Raw genomic sequence first — 24,121 nt, forward strand, 5'->3', positions numbered from 1 at the left:
AGAAAAATATTTATGTTTATAATAAAGTAACAACCGACATCCAAGAATCATTTTTAAAAATTTAGTTTTTAACTTTAAATAGTCACCATTTTGTTTTAAATTAGTATTTCGGAAAATTCTTTCCGCCAACCTGGGGATACATTAATATACTAACGAAATCTGTTTTGTTTTTTGATTTTAGCAAAACCAAATTTTTAAAAAGGCTTCTTGGATGTCGGTTGTTACTTTGTTATAAACCTAAATATTTTTCCACGAAAAAATTACCAAATGTTCTTTAAATGTTGTTCTTTTAAGCGCAAAAAGTTTTGTAAAATTATACGCTTCCGCTTCTTCAAAAAAAATTCACAAATATTCGCCTCTTTTCGGGTGCCTGACTAGGTATAACCCCTTAATGGTCCTCCCATGCGCGTTTCAAAGAAACCGCCCCGTTGCAACAACCGAGATTCCGCTCTCGTAGAACGGGCCTCGGTGCATCGCGTGACTTCGACCGTTCCCTAGACCTCGCCCTCGGCCGACTCCGCGTCATCTTTAATAACGAGAAACGCGTGCAGTTACGCGAGGCGAAGGGCTCGTAAAAAATAAGAGCACGGAAAGCCGTTAATTACAGTCGCTTCTTTTTATCTGAGGGGGCAGTGCCGCGTAGCGTGGACGAGTCGAGAGGAAGGATACCAGGCGGCCAATGAGAAAGAGAGTGGCGAGGCGCGAGGTAAGACTGGCGAAAAAAGCGTCGGGGTAGGGTGGCGTGCCTTTGGAGGTCAGAGACGTGTCGGCGATGGAGCTTACGAGGGTGGGCAGAGCTTTTTCCACCGAACACAGGCCTCTTTCTTCCCCTCGAAGTCACCTTTGGGAGTCGATCGAGCAGTTCGGGCTAAACCTGAACGCGGGCCACCGATTACGGACTTATTTATCGGCCCTATTGTCCTCCTTTTCGATCCCTTTCCTCGACTGGCGCGTCAAAGGCTCCCGGAGCCTTTCTTTCCCGTCGCGACATATTACCTTTCACCTTCGATCGGACCGTCGACCGCTTTTCTATCCGCGTCGGTCTTCGAGTATTCGGCAATTTGTCAACCCACCCCCCCCTCCTGCTCCGAAGTGCTGCCTTAAATCAACGTTATCTTTCGCTGCCGCTCGAATGGAAGTCGCTCGGTATTAGAACGCACGGATTCGAGCTTGCCCAGTGATTTCGCCCGGCCTCGCAAAAAGCTGCCGCGACGAGGAGCAGAAGACAGAGTCGCTCGTGAATGGTTCGCCGTGTCCAGGGGAGGGCCGACGCGATTCTTCCACCTGGCCGAGGGAAAGAAACCACCTAGGGGTGTGTTGGCATAGGTTAGGAAGGAAATACAATTCTTTGTTACGTAATACTTTACTTAACTCTAGAAGCACATGACGTTCATAGGTCGACTGAGAAGACATACCATATTATGGAGTATGTCCTGTAAAGACGATAGAGCAGATTTCTATATATCAACACACTAGGAGAATCTTCTTTCGAGCAGAACTTACATCTCCGGCTTACATATACACACGGGCTAGATGAAAGTCAACTCGAAATGCATCCTGTAGGCCGAGGAAAACAGGATAAGTCCACCGAAACGGCCAATGGCCTTTCAGCCATCGCCCCCTTTCCTCTTTGGAAAACCGATATCCTGTGAAAGAGGTGTCTGTGGCACATTTCTTCGTCCTCTCCCGTCCCTCCCTGCACCACCCCCTTTCCCATCCTGCGGTGTATCTAGACGACGATGCAAAGTGCACAAAAGCGACGAAACGTCGGTGGAAATAGCATTTTACAAGCCGCTCTCGATGTACATCCATTTGTATTCGTTTTCTCGCTCTTTCTCCCTCGCGCTCGGTTTGGAGCGGTGTGTGTGGGTGTGTGCAGGACTTGGGGTGGCTTCCGAGGGGAGATATAAAGTGTGTAGACCGGAGCGTGTGATAGAACACTGGAAACGATACGAGGAAAGCGTCTTATGGAAGGCGATACCCTGCGTCCGCATCGTGGACACAAATCGCTCTCGCTCCTCCCCCACATTCTCTCTGATTTATTCGACTATCACTGAGAATAGAATCTCGGGAATTGCCAGATTCCGGCTGTAACAAGCGCTAGAACATCCGGCGCAAATTCCCTCATTTATTCCCCACTTCGTTCGGAAAGTAATCCCTGGCTGTGATTACTTAAGAGATTCGTTCGAGGACCTCTCCTGTTAACGTACCCAAATTGTGAAATTCATTATTCAAATATCGCTCGCTTCTAAAGCATCTAGGCCAGCAGACATCGAATTGGCCAGTTTCTCAGTGATTCGAACGAGGCCATGAATCTTCCTCTGGGATTTCATTTTCAGCCCCTGCTCGGGTGTCTTAATCGGGTCGTCGGCGCGGGGCGACTACCAACGGGAGGAAAGAACGGTAGAAGAGGCGCGGAAGTTTCTTAATTATGCGAGTGCGTGGCCCCGGAGAGTAAGCCCCTGTTGGACGAGCCCACGGCAACGACACGGGCGAGAGGAGAACGGAGGAAGACGTCTCTGTTTCGGCCCCGCTGCGCCGCGCCACGCCGTCTCACCTCTGCCGACGACTCTCTCTTGTCTACGTGACGTGCACGCAGAACGTCCGACATTCGTCGCTCGATATATAGCTTCGGGGGTGGTCTGGTCTCGCATCCCTGTCGCACGCACCCCCAGCCCGTTGGCCATCCCTCGCCGTTGCGCCTCATCCTTTGAGCTTCTTCTTCATCCTTCACCCTCGCTCGTCCGATCCATCTATAGCCGCCCTTGGTCGGCGGTGGCGGTGGTTGCGTGGCGGGCCGATATGGAAATAAGATCAATACCATTGTTTCGCGGTTTGCACCGCGAAATTGGGTCGTATTTTATTTGCCCGGGAACCCATCAAGACGCACGACATTTCTCCGTCCCCTCCCAGAGCGGGGGACTCCCCGAACACGCCCTGATTTATTGATCGCCGATCGTTCCTTTCTTCCCTGATATTCATGATACGATTGCTTCCCGCCTATTTCCCTCCTGCGCCGAGGAGGATCGGATCGTTCCAACCCCAGGTACCTACCGCATAGGGCTCCTTTCCATTACTTTCGGCAGTTGTGTGTCGTGGCTCGAAGCGCAGGTGCACTTTGCAGAAATCTATCTACTTCGCTTGCTCCAACCATCCCTTGTTCGCAGAGGAGCTGGGCGTTGGGTTGTTTTTTTTTAAGACACGCGAATAAAGATTACAAGCTCATAAAAGTAACCCGGTGGACTGGCAGCGACGATAGCAGCGTCAACGATGACGGCGACGCGTGGAATTATCGAGACACAAGCTTCTCGCGAGATGTGTCGTAAAATCTAGATGAAAATTACGGGGAAACGAGGCGCCCTACGTGCTCGGCATATTATTCGACGACGAGAGAAGGAGCGGGTGGGGAAATGGCCAAGGAAGGAATAAAAAAGACAGGGATCAGAGGGAGAGGAGCGTGACTATCGTGTCTATGCGTATTACGTTATGTCAAAGCCGACGCATCCATCATACCAGCCGCTGACACTCGGACTCCTTTTTCGCCTGCGAGCGTGTGCACGTCGAGCACGTACCGGGTGGAACGCACACGCGTGTAAACGCGGCTGGAGCACGGGCATCCCTCGAACGCCTGGGTAGTTCCACGTCCCAGGGGACGTTCGCGGTGTCAGACACTGACGTGACCTCCGAGGTGACGCGACGCTCCCACGACGCCTTCAGGAATATGCGTAGGAACGTGGCTTTTCTTCTCCTGGCGGTAATTCCACCCGTGTCGTCGGTCAATTTTATTTTCGGCGAGACACGCGTGAAATTGCGCGGGTGACGTTTCGTGGGGAGGGGCCCGATTCGCGGTTCTCGCTGCACGCTTCTCCGTCTGTCTCGGCGTTCCAGTAATCGGACTAATTCTGGAGTGGCATGTAGATAAAAAGAAAGGTACACCGAATATTCCAGAATTTCTCCGCGCGAATCAGCGAATGAGCGCTGAAACGGTTTCGATTAACGACGTCGCGGCGGACTCGCGGCCGGGCCGCTTTGAAAAATGAATTACGAGCGAGGGAGACGCGCCGCGAAAGACATCGGCCGACAATTTTAATTTGAGGACCGCGGAAGGCTTCGTCGCCCCGTGAGCCATAATTCACGCTGGTCCCGACGCTCGCAACGCCTCCAAAGATATTTTAATTGTTCGGGGCTCGTCGCGCGCCCTTTCATCTCCGCGTACCTCTACCGCCGAACGCGTGAAAATAGAAAAGAAGTCCCTTCTCAGGGGCAAGGACGTCAGTAGCTTTCGCGACGATCGAGTCTGTGCTCCTCGCGAAGGAGGTTTCAGCAGCGATCTCTGCCTCTCTAGCCCTGCCCGCGTGGATTGTACCCAATTATTTCGTGCTCGTGCATCGATTCTGCTGCGACCGTTGCTGCCTCCTGAGCACGCGGCATGCGTGGCGACAATTAATCGCGCGTATTACAGAGACGATGGTTGTTGCTTTGCAGCTGGCGCCGCGGGAAAAAGGGCCCTCGAGAGACGCGTCCCTTTGAAGCCGCGACTCGCCATTATCGGCGGGTACTCGGAGATGCGGCGATCAAAAATAAACGCGGACGCGTTTCAGCGAAGTATAGCTGGCAAAAGTAGCGCCGCGTTTGGTCCGTGAAAATAATCATGGATCGTACTTAAAACAGAGACGCGCACGATAATAGGCGCCCTTTTTTATCAAACGTTCCTCTTGCGCGCACCAACGTGACTCTCGACCGGTAGTGTGGGATCAGGAACCCCCGTAAGAGGGGACACGGAGCAACGACGACCGGGGGAAGTCAGCGGTAGCCGAGGTGGTTAAGGAGGATTTAAACTCCCTTATAGTAAAAGCAATAGATCACTCAACTCCGCGTACAACTTCAAATTTTAACTCAGTAGACAGATATGTCACCCCAAAAATCAAAAACCTACGTAAGAAAAAGTGCTCCTTAATTACCTAAATTAACAACCTATCCAGAATCCAAAACTATTCAATTCATAACAACTCCCTACTAAAAGCCTTGAAAGATAAAGCAATCAGAACTGAAATAAAAAAAGCCTTTCATAACTCAGTTAACTCTTTTCGGAAAAATAAGAATACTAATATAGCCACCAGTAAACCCAAAGACCTGTTCCTAGTCATCAATTGTATTTTTCGACGCAAAGAATATGATTCCATCAATTCACGTATGTAATATGTTAGATTACGAACGCTAACCACCAGAGCCATTAATCTAGTTTACATTTTGTTCTTTCTTGCTAACTTTCCGTGCATTTTAGTTTACTGCACCTCTTTTGTATATATGTATAATTTGTTTTTCCTTGTTACTTTCACAATAATCGCTCGTTATAAAGAAAAAGGTGGTTGAGGCGGCTGGCCAGCGCGCAAATCTGGAGATCGCGAGTTCGAGTCCCGTCTGGAGGATTCCCTTTTTTTCCGTGATCCTACAGTAGTCACGAGCTAATCGAGCAAGGGGAGAGGACAATGTTCGCAGGAAACGAGAGCAAGTTTGTATTCTCCAGGAGATGCGAGTCGAAGAAGATCGGGAGAAAGGGTTGGAGGATGACGTTCGCGCAATGCCTGCCCCGGGAAGCAGGAAGCCCGGTGAACGAGCCGTTGGTCTAATTACCGATGCAAACGCAAAGGGAGGCCACGCAATCCTCTTAGCGCGCGTGCCATGCTGCCCGTTCTCTCTCTCTCTCTCTGCGCCGCGAGATTACGCGGAGCAACAAGCGAGGAGGATCTTTGTTGTCCGCGGGGGTGTGTGCGCGCGCGAGCGAGTAGACGGAAGGATGCCGGGCAGGAGGGGAGACGGTGCGCGTAAGCCTTCTCCAAACTTGGCGAATACTTGGTTGGAACACGGAACTTCTTGCACCGAGTGAATGTCGGATGAAAGACGGAAGGGATAAGACGCGAGGAGAACCGGTGGCGGAAGCGGGCCGGGGGGCACCTCCGCAAGAAGTCGAGGCCCGGCGCTCGCTGGGATTGCTTTCGGTTCCGACGTTCCTGGCTGCGTATGGACAGCTCGGAGCCTCTCTGTGCTCCCCTCCTCGCCGCAATTTCGCTATTGCCTCGTGTACACAGACGCGGGTCCCTCTCTATTTGCGTGCCTGCACTCGGACGATCTTCGATCTTCCGCGCGCGGGGGTGGCGCGCCGTGCACTTGTGCGAGTCGATGGAGCACAGAGTACAGAGCGAGCCCCGCATCTCGACGGTCTTGCGTTGCTCTCCGAGTTGGTTATCCAAGTTGCGGGTAGCAATTACTTTGGATACGGGGCTTTAGAGGCTGATAGGATCGAAGTGTCGTCGTACACGCTGTCCATCACTGATAGCGCATCTGCAGCGAAATTCACTTGTCAGTGAATTACATGGTGTCGGTCACCAGTTATCCCGGCGACACATCAGCGCGTTGAGCAGAGGAAGATTGCGGTGGATCGCAGTGTCGATCGGTATCGATCCCCGCTTGCCAACTAGAAACTTACGATTAGCGTCAACACGAGCGACCGAGCCGATGCGAGCAGGCGCCTGTCTCGCGTGCATCAACGCGAATGGTTGGGGGCTCAGCCGGGGCTTTTGAAATCGCATAGTTTCCAGTGCTGGCACGCAGACGTTGCGTGTCCAGGAGGACTTCACCGGTCCTGGCGCGGATAGGGGCGAGAGGCAGGGGTGCCGTAGCGGCTGGTGCGTGCAACTGCGACCGTTTGTCGTCACGTACGGCACCGGCTACGCGAATAGTTTCTGAATTCGAGATCGCTGCCGCGCTGGTCAATTCGACGAGTTATCGTGTCGCACCCTTGAGAGTTGACGCGGCTGTCTTTAGTTAGAAAGCGACGATTGTTGAATGACAAGGCTGGCATCAAAGTGGCGTAGTGGGAGGATATTATTTGGAAACAGTCCTCGCGCTCCATAGAAATTGCATTATATCGACAAAAGGCATGTTAAGCCCGAGAGATACTCTCCCCTTTTCCCTTCTATTTCCTTCGTTTTCTTCGTCTCGTTTCGAAGCCTTTACGCGGCAACAAAAGGAGGGTGGGCCTGATGGTCCACAGTCTGCGGAGGGTGGTCTCTGTGGTCTTCCTATCGCTCGCTGGCAACAACCGTAGCCACAGGCAGTGAGACCGCCGAGATTAAATAAAGGAACGCGTATTTACGGTCTGCCGGAGATGTATCTTCGATTATGCTCGGAAAACCACGTATAATTATCGACGAGCGTGCCACGATTCAGCCCCGATTCAGACGCACGCGGAATCTTACTGCATTCAATTAATTTTCATTTAGCCAATTTTAAAACGTCCACGTTTTTCAAAACATGTCCATGAAGAGGAAAAACAGGGCTTTATCCTCCTATTTTTTCCAAATTTTTAAAAAGGTGCCTTCAACTATAAAATTGCATTTGTTTAGAACAATTACTAAATAAACGGTCAAATATTCGTTTTTATTAAGTGCAATAATTTTTATTAGGTACTCTTATATCTGCACTATAAGCGCCCAAAAGGTAATTTTTATCAGTTTGTTAGTTCAACAGTTATATTTTTTGGAAAAATAGTAAACACTATATTTCAAAGAGCTGTAACATCCACAGTTTTTGACATTTCGAAAAATCCTTCGAGATATGTTTATATACCCCTAAAGACTACAACATATCCAAGTTGCACCAAAATCCGAAATGTTACTCCGAAAATTGTCCAACTTCGCGTGGAATGACCCTATATCGTAACGAATACCTCTCGGACAACATTCTCGTAATCACAGCTTCCCTTATCAAGCACTCCTGCGCCTTCCCTCCAACCCATGGTACCGACCTATCCGGAAGAAGGAGCAGAATCAGTTCCATCTGGATTCGTTGCCATTGTATTCGCGCAGCGGGTCGCCCAGGTCTTGCCACGGACTCGAAGCGGACCAGACACCGCGTCCGTGTCCTCCGCCAAAGAAACCGATAGTTTGTTGTTGGGTAGTTCGAGCGATATCAGTCAGAAGCAGTGGAGGTGTGTCCGCCGGCTGGAGAGCGAGCACCTGTCGGCCCTCATTTGGCCTCAACTACTCAGAAGCCGGCCGCGGCTGACCGCAACAACGTCTATACTACTGCCGGTTACTGGCTCATGTTACGCCCGTAGCGCGTAGGTGCGCCGCCGGAGCAAGTGGAGTAGATCCGGGCAAAGTCTGTCCGACCGACTCCTTAGTCAGGATCTCCGGGGAGATGGACGGCGTCTCGCCAGGTAATTGCACGAAAGCCGTGGAGCAAAGGGAGAGGGGGAGGAACAGGGGGAGGGGGATGGAGCGGAAAAGTGTATTATCGGGGACGTCCCGGTTCCAGTTGGCCCGGGCTCTCGAGCATTAGAGATATTACACAGGGTCCCGAGTAGCATTAAGGGTCATGTTATATTTCGCGGCCGCGACGGGGAATCCCTGAAAGAGTAATTCCCGCGGCAGACGTCTGGCAGAGAGGGATAGCTCGATTACGGGGGCGGGAGGGGGGGGGTGGAAGATGCTTGGGAGCTTGAATATTTCCCAATAAGCGCGATGGAACCGTAAGTATTAGTCGTGCGCGGTGATGGGCAACGACGCGAAATTTCCCAGGCTTTATGCACTGCACTGGGCGGGGCGTGCCTGTGGAGTATCTTTTATGGATAATACATTTTAGTTCGCGTTCAATAACGCCGCGGCGATACGAGGAGGACGATAAAGCTGGCAGGGCGCGAGGAAAGTGGGCGTTTGACGAAAAAATGGCAGTGTCGTCTCGCGTCCCATGACGTTTTATCGAGTTTGCCGGCGGAAGATTAAGCCCGGGGCTTGAAAACTGTTATAATATCGATTTCAGTTCTCCAAACGGTTACGAAGAACCTTTATTCTGAATAACTGTTATGAATAACCGAAATTTCCAACTGCTATCTATTTCAGTTACGGTTCCTATTTCCTTCCTCATATTGGTTCCATAACCGTTATTTTTTCGGTTCTATATCGGTTCGGAAACGGTTCTAGAATCAATTCTTGTATCGACTTTTCCCTAATTGATATCATTAATTATTGTAGCTGCAGATTACTGTGTATGTGCATATTCTTTACAAAATCCTTAAAGAAAAAGAAGAAACATTTATACATATCATGTATAATAAAGCGTTGAAATAAATAAATCAGCTACATATTTTTTACATTCACTCACACTATACTATATTATTCAGAATAGGAAATTAAAAGTTTCTCCTGTTTCTATAAGGATTTTGTAAAAAAGATGAACATCTACAGCTACGATAATGAATGATATCAATTAAGGAAAAGTCGATATAAGAACTGATTCTGGAGCCGATTCGAAACCGATATAGAACCGAAAATATAACGGTTATGGAACTGATACGAAGAGGAAAATAGGAACCGTAACCGAAACAGATAATCGTTGGGAATTTCGGTTCTTCGTAACAGTTATTTGGAACAAAAGTTCTCCATAACCGTTTCGATCGGAACCTTTATATAACAGTTTTAAACAGTTATTTTCGGAACGGTTTCCAGCCCTGATTAAGCCCATGGTACGGGCGGGGAAGGAAGGAAAGATCCAGAGGGAATGGGACTGACGAGAGGAGAGGAGATGGTGGCCAAGGAACGCGTGCTCGTGCACTCGCGCGCGGGGAGTTTATTACGGGGAGATAAAGGGTGGACGAGTTGGACGTATTAAGCCTCTTCCGTCGCATTCGTAACTTGCTCTACGTTTCACGGACCAGTAGGCGAACGTCGCCCGCGTTTAGCCGTCTTCCGACGAGAGCGCCGGGCCGTAAACTCGACGCTGCAATCGGCCAGGTATATCTCGACTTTAGTGCCCTGTGTCACATGCCACGGAACGTTCCGTCATATTTAACTTGCTCGTAATTCCGGCGACGCTGGCACGTTCTGTTCTCGTCGGCCCTGGGAACGAGCTCGCTCCCGAGACGATGGAGACCTTCGGGGAAGATAAATGGACCTCGTTCCGCTGCGAATCTTGGGACAGCTAAGGCCCTCCACACTGGTACGATCTCTTTTTATCGAGCCACTAGGGCTGGCCGGGGAGATGCTCCAGCCCTCTAATTTGCGAATCGCGAGGAATTCGACGCGCTCGCGGCGCAGGCAGCTGGGAGCTCGTGTAAAGTCCCCGGAATTACCGTGCAGCAATTTGCAGCGCGTTTCGGGGCATCGATAGCACGCGAGACTTCGCAAAACTCCGACGAGCCCGCGGGAATATTTTGCCGCTCGCGTTCGCCGCGCCCCCGCGCACCCCCAGACTGTCGATAGCGTGAAATTTTATGACGCCTTGTATAGAACGCGTGACTTCTCCCCCGCGACTACGGCGAATACTCCTGTCTGACATTTTTAAGAAATTCCGACCCACCCGTCTTACCTGCGCTCCCTTGCCGTCGCCCCCGGCTGACATTATGCTAACCAGACTCCGCTCCGACCCTCGATATTTCGAAGCTTCGACGCTTTCCTTGATCTACGAGGCCGCTTTTCCCCCAAACTCCCTCTCGCTTGTTAACGCGTTCCCGCGGCGGGCGAAAATCGTGCGTCTGCGAGGGCGAGCGCACGCGAGGAAGGATCAACCAACCACCCACGAGCCTCCCCGAAAACCCACTCCCGCTGGGAGTATTCGGGGGATCGAGTTGAAGGCGACTTTGGCGCTTTCCATTTGTCATTTCTAGCTTGAAAACCGCTGTTTTCCTGTCTCGCTTTATCTGAGATCATTGAGTTTGATGCAATCTTGTACCGTCAGATGTCAATTCTTCGCTTGTTCCGCAGGTTAAAGGGCAGGAAGGATAATCGGTTGGCTAACGTCGCGATACCAAACGGGACTTCCGGCAGCGATGTGATTTATTCTGAAGCGTTCGGTGCTCAGACACGTTCCTGTCATGCGCGTGGCATATTTCAGCGTTATTTCGGCGACGGAAATTCGATACGCGCCGTCGCGTCGTCGGGACAGCGGAATCGGAGCGATCGTCGACCGTCGACGTCGGTTTATCGAAAATTTATTCGTCCCAGCGACGTGTGACTGGCTCGCTTTGAAGGGAACCGACAGCCAACGAGCATCGTCACCGTTGACAAATGAAAGTTACTCGATATTGCGCCAATAAAATTCTATCCGCCCGATAAATGCCTGGCCCCATCCGCGCCAGGCGACGCCATCCAAGGAAACCACCCCCGGGGGAGAGAAAAAAAAAAGCCAACGGGGAATCCGCAATTTTTGTTTACGGTGGCCCTTTTGCGCCCGTTCGTTTTCACAGAACGCCAGTCGCACGTTTTCGACCGAGTAATCTAATGCCGCATGTTTTTCTGGTCACGCGAGTCCAGCGCGGATCGAAGTAATTAACTTCGCCGTTGGACTGTGAAAGCATTTCCGATCTCGCTGCGACTCTGTTGGTAGCTGTCGCAAGAGAGAATTGCAGGGTCAAATTCATCTACAGCGTGGCCGAGCTGCTGTACCCAGGAGTTTCACTTGCGCAAGATAATCCAAGCAGCCCGAGAAGCATCGCGAGGCAGATGAAGAAAGCGACCTCGAAAGCTATCACCCCCGCGCACAGTGGGACAAACTGCTCCTTTTTATGTCAAAATCGTAGAGCTTTTGATAGGAATAAGATAGAGGGATGAATCTTTTTTTAGGTTAAAGCTAAGATGTTGCAGAATAAGGGAAAAATATTGAGAATGTATAGCAAACAAGTTTTGATTATAAAATTGGCAGCTGTAAAACGGCAAATTTTAGAGAAACTTGATTTTTTGCCAGGGAAAAGAGCCATTTTATTTTTTTTTTTGCCAAAACAGAAATTTTCACAGACTTGCGCGTAGGTCCAGGTCGTAACTAGACGTGTTTCACATATGCTGACTTTTTTTCAAATCGACTTGTACCTCCGTTTTTTCGCAATCACTGCAAAAACAAAGAGGAAATATGATTCCGAGAGAAACGCGTTTAAAGTTTCGAAAGAGGAATTAGTCTACCTGCGCGCGCGCAGAAACGATTTACGACTCGCTGGACCTTTTGGACTGTAAATCCTTAAATTTGCGAACTTTAACATAAACCAAACGGCATTTTACTCGGGAAGGGTGGTACTTTCGAAAAATACAACAAAAAATCGAGTTTCTCACTGCCTGGTCCCCTTAAATCGCATTTTTCTTCGAATCATGAAGGCCTAGGCAAATTCTGCCAACAGATTTGAATTCAGCGCATCAAAATCTATACGAAATGATGTATAACAAGTCAAGAAAAAACGTCAACCTCACGTTATAACGGAAAAATCGAAAGTTTTTTTTCTCGAAAATGTCAAGTTTGCCTTAGATTTTCAAGGTCAAAACTTGTTTGCTATACATTCTCAATATTTTTCCCTTACTCTGCAACATCTTAGCTTTAACCTTGAAAAAGATTCAGCCCTCTACCCTATTCCTATCAAAAGCTCTACGATTTTGACATAAAAAGGAGCAGTTTGTCCCACTGTGCGGCGCGGGCGAGCCCGAATAGCCGCGAGTTTACGAGCGTGAAAATTAGATTTACCAGCGTCGGAAGTCGACGAGGCGCGCGGGACGCGCGAGTAACGCGATAACGTTTCGCGGGGGCAAGAAACATTTCCATTGGGCGTAGCCTGGAGTGCGAGACCGGTCGGCGGATCGTCGTCGAGAAGACACCCTCCTCGATGGCAACGGCAATCAAACTTTTCCCTAACGCAAATCCGATTTCCACGGTTGCTCGCGCGCCGCCGGGACACGGCGCTCAGCGTTTCCTTTCCCGATCGCGGTCGTTGTCGCCGCCTCCTTGAATATTTATGGTCCCGCGACGGGAGGGGAACCGTGGCGAGCCTGGAGGATCGTCGACCGGGGCATGGCCACTCTCTGCCCCGTTAATACGACGAATAAATCAGGACAATATTCGAAAATTACGCGTGTAACGTGCCGTGAAATGAACCGATCGGCCATGGCACTGCTCCACCACCTCAGCGGCTCGGTTTCTCTCAACAAAGACTCGTAACTATATTTCAACGGGCCCGCTGGGATTACTTTCCCGCGACCACCCTCACAGTTTCCCACCCCCTTTCCAATTCTTCGCCCGCGTCTTGCGTTTCATTTCGCGCCCGCGTTCGTTTTTCCCTGCGCGCTCTCCATGGCCGATAAATACGCGAGGTTTTCATTGCACACGCCATCGTCTCTGGCCACCCTACACCGGCGGGCTGCAGCCAACCCCCTCCGCGCGCCTCGTAGCTGCCGTTGATGGACGAGGAGCCGCGCTCATCCCCTTTCTATACATCAATTTGGCGAGTTCGCGCGCGCGTACCCGTATATAGACGCGGCACTCGTGTATCGAAGGGGAACGGGGTGATACTCTCGCCCTTCCTCCCACCTCACTCCCCTACATTTCGCGTTCCCTCAGCCGCGCGGCACTCCTTTTTGTTCCGTTCTTATCAATTCGAGCGTAATGCGTCTGCAGGATGAAACGCATCGCGCTGCGCAGGATCACAAAGAGCCCGGTTCGGTGGAGGACCGTCGAGGGGTTGCTCGGTCCATCTGCAGCCCGCAATTTCCGCCTTTGCCCGTGGTCCCATCGCGCTCGCTTCATTTTTTCTCCGACGGTCTAACCACGCTGCCGCCGATCCCCGTAGCCATCGCAAGCTTTATCGACGACCGGTGCGTCTCTGGCAAATGACAAACGACGGGGGGCTGCGATAGGAGGCGATGCGACACCCTATGTTGTGGACGTCGCCCGCTCTTCGTGTCAAGGTCGCCGTCCTTGCCAACGGCAAATCTAGGAGACTGAAGCGTACCGAGATGGTCCTCTGGAGCGTATCGCTGCGACGAACAGGGAGGAAGGAAATATTCCAAGCACAGGCACTCTGAATCTTCCATTTGCCAAGGTGAACTCCTGTAACCAATTGATGTACCTCTGCTGTCGCCAGATTCCTTCTCCTCAAGCCTAAACGTAGATTCTCACTGCGCCTCGCCTCATTTTATCCTCCTCGGCGCGACTGCGAACCGCGGATTTCTCCTCGAGGAGAAGTGAGAACAGAAGTTGCGCCTCGGCGAGTCGAGGCGTAGCGAGAGCCTACCTTGATACCCGAATAGCCAGCCCCTCGCATCCATCTCCCTTCTCCTGCGACGAGTCTTGTTTCGATGCAGCATCATGAATGTTTATCGTCGAAAGCGGGCCGTCGAGATCCATTTCTCGCGCGAGAGACGCAGCCACCTCGCCACGGGGCCACGGAGAACAAAAGCGTTCGGCAGCCCTCGATGCGGAAGGGAAATTATATCGACAGCTTCCATACCGCCCTGTGGATTTTCTTGGCACGGAATCGACACACGTGAACGCGAGTTTAGAAGGGCCCGCCAGCCTGTGTGTCTGTCGGTTTGTTGTGCGCGAGAAAACGGCGGAAGCAATTCAATCAGAGCTGCTAGCGGCGAACAGCTGAGACACCCGGCCACCCTTCCTCTTCTCCTAGCAGCTCGTTCCACCGGCGTTTCGCCCGCTTCTCGTCGCCGTCCCTGTATGATTTACGACAGCGGGCGGCCGCACACGTGGAGCGATGTAAGTTAAACGGTCCACTCACGCACGCCGTTTCCCTCCGCTGCGTGTTGCGGACGTACCGCGCCTCGCGGAAACAGCGCGTCCGAACTTCCCGTTCTTCCTTCTTCTTCCTGGAAACCCGAGGGGAGTTTTGTTCCGACCAAACACTCCGTTGTCGTTTTCCTTTCGAGATACGAGAGTCCACGTCTGCAGCTTGTAGCCACAGCGAATTTCGAGGTAGCAGCTCGAAATTTGCTGGCTGAGCCGTTGGTCATTCAAATTCACAGTCAAGGGTCGCACATTTATTCACCCAAACTTCGAATGTTGATAGTCAATAGCGAGACGCTTGAACTTGCCAGCTCTAGTGTCGATCTTCCAACTTTGCAGTGGGGGATGTTAAATTTCCTAGCTCGAGTTCCAGTCGTTCGAATTTGAAGCGGCCACTCCGAAGTCCGCGAGCCCGGTACTGACCAACCCTTCGAATTTCCGTGCTACTCTGTTCGCACCTTCGCTGTGCTCGAGGTTCCAAAACGCTTTGGCGAAACGGGCAAGCGCTGTCCGTTCAGCAGGCGAGATTCCGGAGCGTGGAATCACGGCACGGGGTGAAAATCGGCGATTGGAAAAGCAGATGGATGGTGGACGAGGGGGATTAGAGAAAGGGATTGCCCTTGATTATCTTGGACGGTGGAAGTGGGAGTGTAGACTCGACGATATTACAGGGCGAAGCGGGAAGAGAAAGCGAGGGGGAGCGGGGATAATGTGAGAGGCACGTGAATACGCGGTCGGGATTTTTCACGAATCGATTATGGCAATTCAATCAGGTGGCTGGGCGGAAGGGTGGGAGAGGGATTTGTCGTTTCGATGCGACGCGAACCGTCGGGGATGTGGTTTATCCGGACTTCCTCTCTCGGATGTTCTCCATCCATCCCGCTGGAATCCTCGGTGTTTTCTTTCCGTTTCCGGGCAACTGGCTGGAGGAGAGCATGAAAGGGACGCCCGCGAGGAGAAAAAGATCAAACTGGAAGAAGAAGGTTACGAACTTGTCGACCCACCTGGTGATTCGCTTGCAGCCCAGAGCGAATGTAGACATAAAACAGTGAGGGTAATAAAAAATATATAAAAGAAATTTGGTAAACGATTTTATTAAAAATGTAGTAAAAACTTAATTAAAATGCACTAAAAGCTAAAACATAATTCTTTTCTCGTACTTCAATTTTGATGGTGATATACGAACGCCTGCAAAGTTTTAGTTTTACTATTCGTACATAAATTGGGTGTTGAAAAAAAGTTAGCACTTTACTTCAAACAGCTGTAAAATCGACATTTTTCAAAAATTTGAAAAATCCTTTGGGGTACGTTTAAATATCTCTAAAGTCTACAACATATTCAAATTTCAGCAATCTACGAAAACTTACTCCAAAATCTGTCCGAGTTCGCATGGAATGTCCCAAAGAACGCGAGTGGCTCATTTCAAGTCGTTTGGATTTGTGGTTATGGGTTATACTTATTGATGACTGGATAATTTTTTCACCCCCATTAGTTAATTTATTTTTTTAAATATTGTATTGTCATCCAAACTACGCACGCCTGCAAAGTTTCAAGACAATTGGATAGTTGGAAGTGGGTTAAATTTGAGTTGCCAGATGTGAACCATACAAACATACGAACAAACAAACACAGCATCGAAGCTGAATAAAACGTTTAAAAATGTCTTCATAGACCCCTACACCAAAGACCAGACCAAATACGAAAATACTTAAAACCAAGTGACTCCTCGGTTCCCCGAACCTTGGCCCCCAATTATTTTAATCAATTCCTTTCGCTCCGCTCGCAAGTTTACCAGCTCCACGTGGTTCATCCATCGTGGACGGCGGAATAAAAAGTCCCCAGACGTATTCTCGTCGGGCGAGGCTCGCGTGCTCGCATCTTTCCCGAAGTTTTTAATTCCAGCCGGGCTGGTGCGTATCAGGCGCGTCGGAGCAGGAGATATGCGACCTTACTAACGGCCCTCGACGTTTAAAGCGCTTCGCGCCATAATTTCCTTGATTAAGCCGAGATACGTGGCGAGTTGCCAAGAAGGGCGGCGGAGGGTGGCAGAGGGCGAGTGTCCGCTCGCTCGTAAATAACATCGCGAATTAAGCGTGTAATTTCCGTGCGAATTACGAGCGTACGAGAGCACGCTGCGCGCAGGCGACCCTCTTCGTGCTCGATACCTTCGTTGCTACACTATATACAAAACATATATATAAAACAACAAAACAAAAAAAAAAGGAAAAAGGAAGGGTGCGATGGGAGCAGGAAAATTTATAACGGCACCAACGCAGGGGCCTCTGACGGGGTCCGTCAACGTCGAACACGGTCAACGACGCATGATCGATGCTACTACCAATCCGATTACTCGACAGCATTTTTTTCAGCGCTCGTCGTTTTAATGGCCTTCTAACTCATTCACTTTGTCAGCGGGATCGATAGTCGCGGACTCGTCTGCAGATATAACTATTTGCGCGCCGCGTATTGTCACCGACCCTCTTATTTATCGCCCCGTAAACACTGCGGATAATTGTAATTAATAGAGGCCGAGGTCCGAAGCACTTTTCACCAGCCCCGACTTTGCTGAAGGTTGTTACGCAGAGCTTTATATCCGGGCTAAATAATGTCCCAATTCCATTCACCATATCGCAGCTGATCGTCGATTACAGGTATGCTGGGAAACGACCTTTCGTCGAAGATTGAGAACACGCGAGGAAACTAGTACGCATCTGTTCCTCGTGATTGATGCGCAGATTGCGTTTTCGCGACGCGCACCTGCGCCTCCCCAGATCCTCCGTCTCGTTTTCGGATTTCCGAAGCGCGCCACGGGGGATGGAAGAAACGACACACTTTTTCTCCCCGAAACGAAGGGACTGCCGTTCGTTCTATTCTGTTACAAAACCTAGCAAGTAGAGTCAGTCGTCTGCCTGCCACTGCCGAATATTCTCCCGCGACAAGGATTCTGCGAGTTGTCCTCGAGCGTTCCTCTCGATCGTTTTGAGAGTTCTTCTTCGGTCACGAGAATCTAAGTAGCAAATTTAATGATTCCATCTCCTAATCGCCTCGATATTTGTCGCAAGTCGCAGCAAATTTGTTACTATTTCGTGACAGTGTTTCGAAAGGCGACTCCATATTTGAGAGGACAAATATTAAGAGGCTCAATTAAACAGACTTGCCGGGTAGGAAAGAAAAGTGACGCGTGAAAGAGAGGGTACTTTCGCTCAACTACATTTTCTCGTCGACGGTGTTGACTCTGGCGTCTGGCTGTCGCAAAGTATCCGAACTTTCCCTCCACCTGGAAACTTACTTTCCCGTTTAAATATTTGGCCGAGTGAAATAAGTTTCTCGCATTCGTCCGCCACCATCTGGGAGCAATCGATGGTCATCCGAGCACCGTCGCCAATTATTCCGCTTGGAAATAGCTCGTCACCCCTCCACCGCATACCGATCATGGAGCAGCGATTTCACCGGGCAGGGCAGTTTCGCGGATCGTCGAGCCTGGCGAAAAATCAGCGGCGGCGAATAAAAAGCGTGGCGCCGATAAAAACGATACTGTGCGACTCGGTAAGCGTTCGCGAATCCGACCAGTGGAATCGCTCGTCGAAGTTCCGGTTCGTAAAATCGGGGGCGGATGCCGAAGCGGGGCCTGCAAATAATTAAAGCGGTCGTCAAAGTCGAAACGGGGCGTCAACTCGACGCGGAGGAGGGACGCGGCGCGACGATTTTGCGGTGGACACTCGTTAGGAGGGGCCGCCGAATTGTTGACTCGTGAATTCGAGATCGGTCCATTTCGGGAGTCCCTGATCTCTGAAAATGCTGCGTATCTCGTTCCACCGTAGAGCCGCGTCCCTCGAAAAAGCCAGCCTGCCGAGAAAAAATCTTTGCACGCATCAGCTAAACTCTAGTCACCGTACAGTGACGCTCCTGTCCCGCGAATTTTTAACATTTATCTTGGCCGGTTGGTTCAGCCGGTAACGAATTTTTTATAGCAACGTGGAGCTCGCGCGACAGACCGTTGCTAACGTCGCGGTAAAAAGAGCAACAGCGAGAAATGCGATTCCGCGGCGCGACAGTGGTGTGTGGTTATCTTGCGCGGCGCGGGAGACTCTATTAGCCTCGGTCCATGGAGGCGAGCGGCGGGCGGCAAACGGCGCGGATTATTCGGGCGTAATGCGGCCGGAAGTGGCGGCTCGCGGGCCGAGCAAGCGGCCAGAAAACCTTGATAACCGTGTCCCCCTCTCTCCGCACGCTTTCGAGGACCTTTCTATTTTTTATCACGCTCCCCGCCCCCCAGCGGTCGGGCGAATGCCTGCACGGGGGCGCCGCGGAACGAGGGCTGCTGGCTCGCTCTCCGGAGAGCGAGAGAGCGTGAGAGCGTGAGAGCGTGGAGGGAAGAGAGTTAGTCCGCTCTCTCGTTGGTATTTCCAATTTCACAGAGCGTGGGTTAACGAGGCCCGAGGGCTGGAGAAGTTAGGGCGACCGAGCCCCTGGAACGTCCTCTGTCCCCGCCGAAACTGAGCCCCTGATGGTCCTGCTGTTACACCTCTTCATCCCCCTGGCGACCTGTGCACCCCTTTAAACGCGGTGCCCTGTCGCGCACGGGGTTCCGGCACATTACCTCCGCTGATTACCGGCCTGCCCCGCGGAGTATGTCACGCAGCCACCCCCGAGACACATACCTTCCGGAATCCCGCGACCCTTTCCTACGGTTCTGGTTCCGTATCTAGGAGATAGGCATCGCAGGAAGCGCTCGAGACGAACGAACGACCGTCTGCTCGGCTCTCCCGAGATTTAAGCGGCTCCCTTCCCCCGCACGATCGCTCCTGTATGCGACTAACGGCCACGTATTGGATTCCGCGGTAGAAAAAGTTTATTATACATCCGCGCGAGGCCGCATGCGAGCCCGCGAGACGCACGCTAGCGTTGTCTCTTGGCTTTTTGCATCGCGTGCCGCTGTGGAGTCCACGGGATATTGAAGAATTCTCGGGGAACAGCCAGCCGAGTCTCCTTCTCCCTCTGCATGTTTGCGTAATTAGGTTTCGAGATTATCAACGCGTGGGGCACGCGTATTTCCCCGAGCAATTCGATATCCGCTTTTAGTATGCGCCTACCAAGGTAAATGTCCCGAAACTAACAAAAGACAAAATAGAGCCAGAATTATTTTGTAAAACACACATATGTTGAGAAAATACTGGGGAAAATGTACAGAATGAATGAAATTAAAATTGAAATAACAAAATAAAATGGAAAAAACAGAAAATTGAGAAAAAAATAATGAAATTTTACTGTTTTCACACAATTGTCTCTAGCTTCGGTGTTTATCTATAGATTTTCTTCGGTAGCACCTTGTTCTCTTCGTAAAAGTGCAGATTCACAGTAAGAAATGAGACACTAGGCCCATTTTTGAGATTTCAATTTTTCCCAGAGGGTTAAATGAGTTGTCGATGTCACTTTCGGTCGAAAAAATGAAAGTAAAAAATAATTATTTTCTTGTACTTCAATTTCGATGTTGATATACTACGAACGCCTGCAAAGTTTCAAGACAATTGGATAGTTGGAGGTGGGTTAAATTTGAGTTGCCACATTTTAACCATACATACAAACATACAAACAGAGGATCGAAGCTGAATAAAATCGTTTAAAAATAGTGGCATCTACTGCACAAAATGGCTGTAAACCGGTGTTATTAAAGAATTAATCAATTACTCTGCAAATTTAGATCACAAACAAATTTGTTACACCTTCTTTATGTCGAGTAACCTCTTAAATGTGTAGAAATTGGTACATTCACATTATCCCGCGATACTTTGAGCTTGTTATTCCGACTAACAAGTGTTGCGTTACTGTTTCAGAGCAGCGCAGAAGTTGAACCTTTCGTCGAGCCCGCACCGTCGACGTCGCTCTGGCGACGAGAACATCGGCTCCGAGGAGCAAACCATCTTCCCGAATGGATACGCGGCTCTGCTCATCAAGTCGCCACCCCCCGCGCCGCCCGCCCTACTGCGGAGGATAGGCGTGAAAGAGTTGACCGGGGTCGGCAAGGTGAGTTGATTATTACCCCCGATCTCTCTTCAATTCCTTTGGAGCACGTGGAGGCTAATTAACATCGTCCGATCGGGCGGCACGGCGCTGCACGTCCACTTACTGATAGAATCTCCGGGCGCTGTTTAATCGGGGAACAGGACAGGAGCACGTAATCCCGGCTGGAGGGTGGTCGGTCGGCCCGGAAGCGTGCTCGACTTCCGGCCGCCTCGTTTGTCCGCCGCTTACCGTAAATCCGCGCGCGTTCGATCGGTGGAAGAAGGCCGCGAGCGGAACGACCCGCTGGCGATCCCGAATCCATCGTGCCGCATTCCAGCGCGTGTACACGCGATCCGGCCGACACCGTGGCTCGCCCGCGTCCCCAGGTATTCGAGCACACGGACCTCCACAGTGGCGCTTGGAAATCTTGGGCGAGGGGGCGGCCGATTTGAAATGCAGATGAGCGTCTCGCGCCGCTATAAGCTGCGGCCGCTCCTAGCTCTTCCTCTTCCTCTTCCCGTTCCCTGCCGGGATTTTCTTCCATCGAACCCTTCTGCCCGCGAAACAGATTCACGGGTGCGCCGCTCGTCGAGCGGTTCCACGGAGGATCGATGGAGCGCGATTCACCCAGAGCCGCTTAGATCGCGGGCCGAAAGTGTCGTTGGTAACCTCCCGTTTGCGTTTACTCGACCGCTTGGAAAGAATAGCGCCCGCTCTGTGTACCGTGGCTGAAAGAACGCCCGTGCAACTAGTACAGTGCAGTACAATCAAGAAAAACGATACTTTCCAAAAAGGGGGCTAGCTTTAAAATTGGTTTTCTTATTTTCTCGAAAAGGGTTTCGAATTCTTGACAAAATCGCAACGGCACAACGCGGTATAAACCTAGTACAAACTAGTACAACAATGACTTTCTAATTTTAGAAAAAAAGACCCCGCGTACCAGAAAGAGTGACTAAAAAAATAGCCTCCTTTTGGGCCCACGATTTTGTGACTGAATTTTATGCCAAATGATACCTTATGATGAGACATCAATCGCAACAAATTTTAGAGTTGAGGTGATAATTAGTTTCTGAGATATGGGAGGTCAAGGAATTGAAACGAATTTTCACTTCTTTGACCTTCCATATCTCAGAAACTAGTTATCACCTCAACTCTAAAATTTGTTGCGATTGATGTCTCATCATAAGGTATCATTTGGCACAAAATTCAGTTCCAAATCGTGGGCCCAAAAAGAGGCTAAAAAAGGCTTCATTTTTGGGTCACTCTTTGCAGGAGAGGCAGCAGATAGTGTTACGCGAAATGGGATGCTCGTTAGGTTCGCTGCCACGAGGCTAGCGTCGTCGTTCTGTGTGAAAGCCGCGGACTCGCGCACGCCAGCGAGCGGAATTGTTGGAAATTAATTCATCAGAAATAAGGGCTTATTGTTTACCGACCGGTAAAGCTAATTAAAGCGGAGCTGAGGGCCTCCACAGCAGGAGGGGGCTGGGAGGGCGCGAGAACAGGGGGTTGGGCCTGTCTTCTTTAAAAGACGAGCAGCATTGTTTTGCCTGGCTCTTTAGAAGCAACCGGGCATACTAACTTCCGTCTCCTCTCTCGTCTCCGCACCTTCGGTTTGCGGTGCGCCAGTGCCCGCCTGCAAACCGAAAATTCTGCGCCCAGGGAACAAAGGTGCCAACGTCGCTGGGAAAAGTCCGCAAAGAAGTCCGCGTGTGCACGGAAGTCGATTGAACATCGCAGGTGCGAGTGTACAAAGCGATTTCTACGAAACGAGTAGCACCACTGTCTTGAGAAGCTTGGTACCACTTAGTCAACACACTCGCTTATCTCGGCAGAACGTGCAGCCACCCCCTTATCAGCGATGAATTTGCCACGCGAACGGTGACGGCGACGTTTGACACGTGTGCTTCTACTCGCGCTTAGCGCTACAATCTGAGCAGAGAGCATCGTAATTGGAGTGAAATGGAGCGGGGAGCGATCGATTGCGGAATTAGACCGGTAACATTACAGTTACAGACGCCAGCTTTGCCTCGGTAATTATCGTTTCTATGACAAGCGGGCAAGCTTGGGCGCGCTGGCCAGTCCAGCCGCCTCACAGACAGTCGAATATTTAGTGTCTCTATGAAGAGAGTAATTAAACCGCTGGTAGCGCGCCGAATACCGGCCAAACGTGGCTTTGCTTTGGCTTTCTCCTCGTTTACTCGTTGCGCGGTGTCTCTGTTCCGGCCGGCCGGGCGGTCCTGTTCCTGCCGGTTCTGCTCTCTCGCGCTGCTCGCGTTTTACCAGACGCAAGAGATTTTACCGCTCCTAGGTGGTACGTCTGGCCGTCTGCGCGTCTGTGAACCCCCGGTGCCGCTGGTACTTTCGGGCCGCGCAGCCAGCTTCCAATTTGGCTTCCAGCCGTCGTTTCAAGCGAAGCCGATGCGACAAAGCTGCTCGCCTCTGGTTTCATCATTCGAGCACAAACTCCCGCTCCGGCCCGGGCGACATCCGCCCGGCAAACTGTTTTTCGCTGCGCGAGAAACGAACCCCGTTGACCGATCTCGAACCTCTGTTTTTCCCCTTTGAACGCGACGCGATTTTACCCAGCTGTTTGCTCACCTCCGCTCCCTCCCCCGCGGCTCTTCCGTTCAATTCCCCGCCGGACCGTTGCTCGAAAGGGCTTTCAGCCTACAAAATTGCTCCGCTTATACAAGTGTAATTACCCTGAAGCATCATTGATACGCCGGGCAAAGATTCTACGTGGAAGAAAGTGGACTTATCGAGCCGACGTTCTTCAGCGAGCTCGTTAACTGGCCTGGAATACCCACCCCCTGCCCGATCGCCTCGATGAAGACGTCCGAGCCTGCTCGAGGGGCAAACATTCCGATTTCCGGGCGAATCTCGATCCAATATGCGACCCGTGTGGCCCCAATCTGCGAAAGAAAAACCGTTCCTTCGGAAGATTGGGGGGGATGGGTGGACGCGCGCGCTCTCGCTCGCGCCACCGTACCGAGAAGGATTCATCCTTGCGACTCCGAGAATCGCAAAGTCAATAATCCATCGAGGGAGGACGGGGAGAGAAGAGGGGAAAAGGAGAGGAGCGTGATTTTTATGGGCTCGTACGACCGTGTACCGGCTATTTTCTCTTTTTCCTCGGGGCTGGCTGGTTGGTCTGGCTGGTCGAGGACAGCAGGAAGGTGGACGGACCGCGGGAGGAAAGAGGGATGGTACGGAGCTGGCTAGGAATCCGTGAGAGCAGGACGAAATGAACCGTGATCGCCCGGTGGTCGTGGTTCCCATCCTGGGAAACAACCGGGGGGAGACTCTTACGGAGGCGATCGCCTCTAAGACAAAGGAGACGCGGGCCCGCGAGCATCCTCCTCGCCCCTACACGATGGGAAGGACGAACGGGGGTCGGAAATGAAGTTTTAAAGCCGAGTCGAGTGGAACGCAGACACGATTGCGAACGAGATTCGTTTCGCGCGGAAGACAAATATCGGTAATATTTTTCTTCCTGCCGGGGGCTGATGAGGAACAACAGGAGGAACGGGGACAGACGGCGGAGTCTCCGGAATAAAGTTTTAATACA

General features: G+C 51.1%; 1 protein-coding gene across 3 annotated transcripts in view; it reads left to right on the plus strand.

Moving 5' to 3' along the window:
• Nucleotides 1-24,121, plus strand: part of LOC143371115 (uncharacterized) — a 297,394-nt gene that overhangs the window by 161,415 nt on the left and 111,858 nt on the right. For all 3 annotated transcript variants that reach the window (XR_013085976.1, XM_076815997.1, XM_076815998.1), the window contains exon 6: nucleotides 20,385-20,574. Coding sequence is in view for 2 of the 3 variants with exons in the window: in XM_076815997.1 (XP_076672112.1) it covers nucleotides 20,385-20,574 (190 nt within the window). In the remaining variant the exon portion in view is untranslated. The remainder of the gene's footprint in view (nucleotides 1-20,384; nucleotides 20,575-24,121) is intronic.

Source organism: Andrena cerasifolii, chromosome 7 (genome assembly GCF_050908995.1).
Source record: "Andrena cerasifolii isolate SP2316 chromosome 7, iyAndCera1_principal, whole genome shotgun sequence".
NCBI classification, from domain to species: Eukaryota; Metazoa; Arthropoda; class Insecta; order Hymenoptera; family Andrenidae; genus Andrena; species Andrena cerasifolii.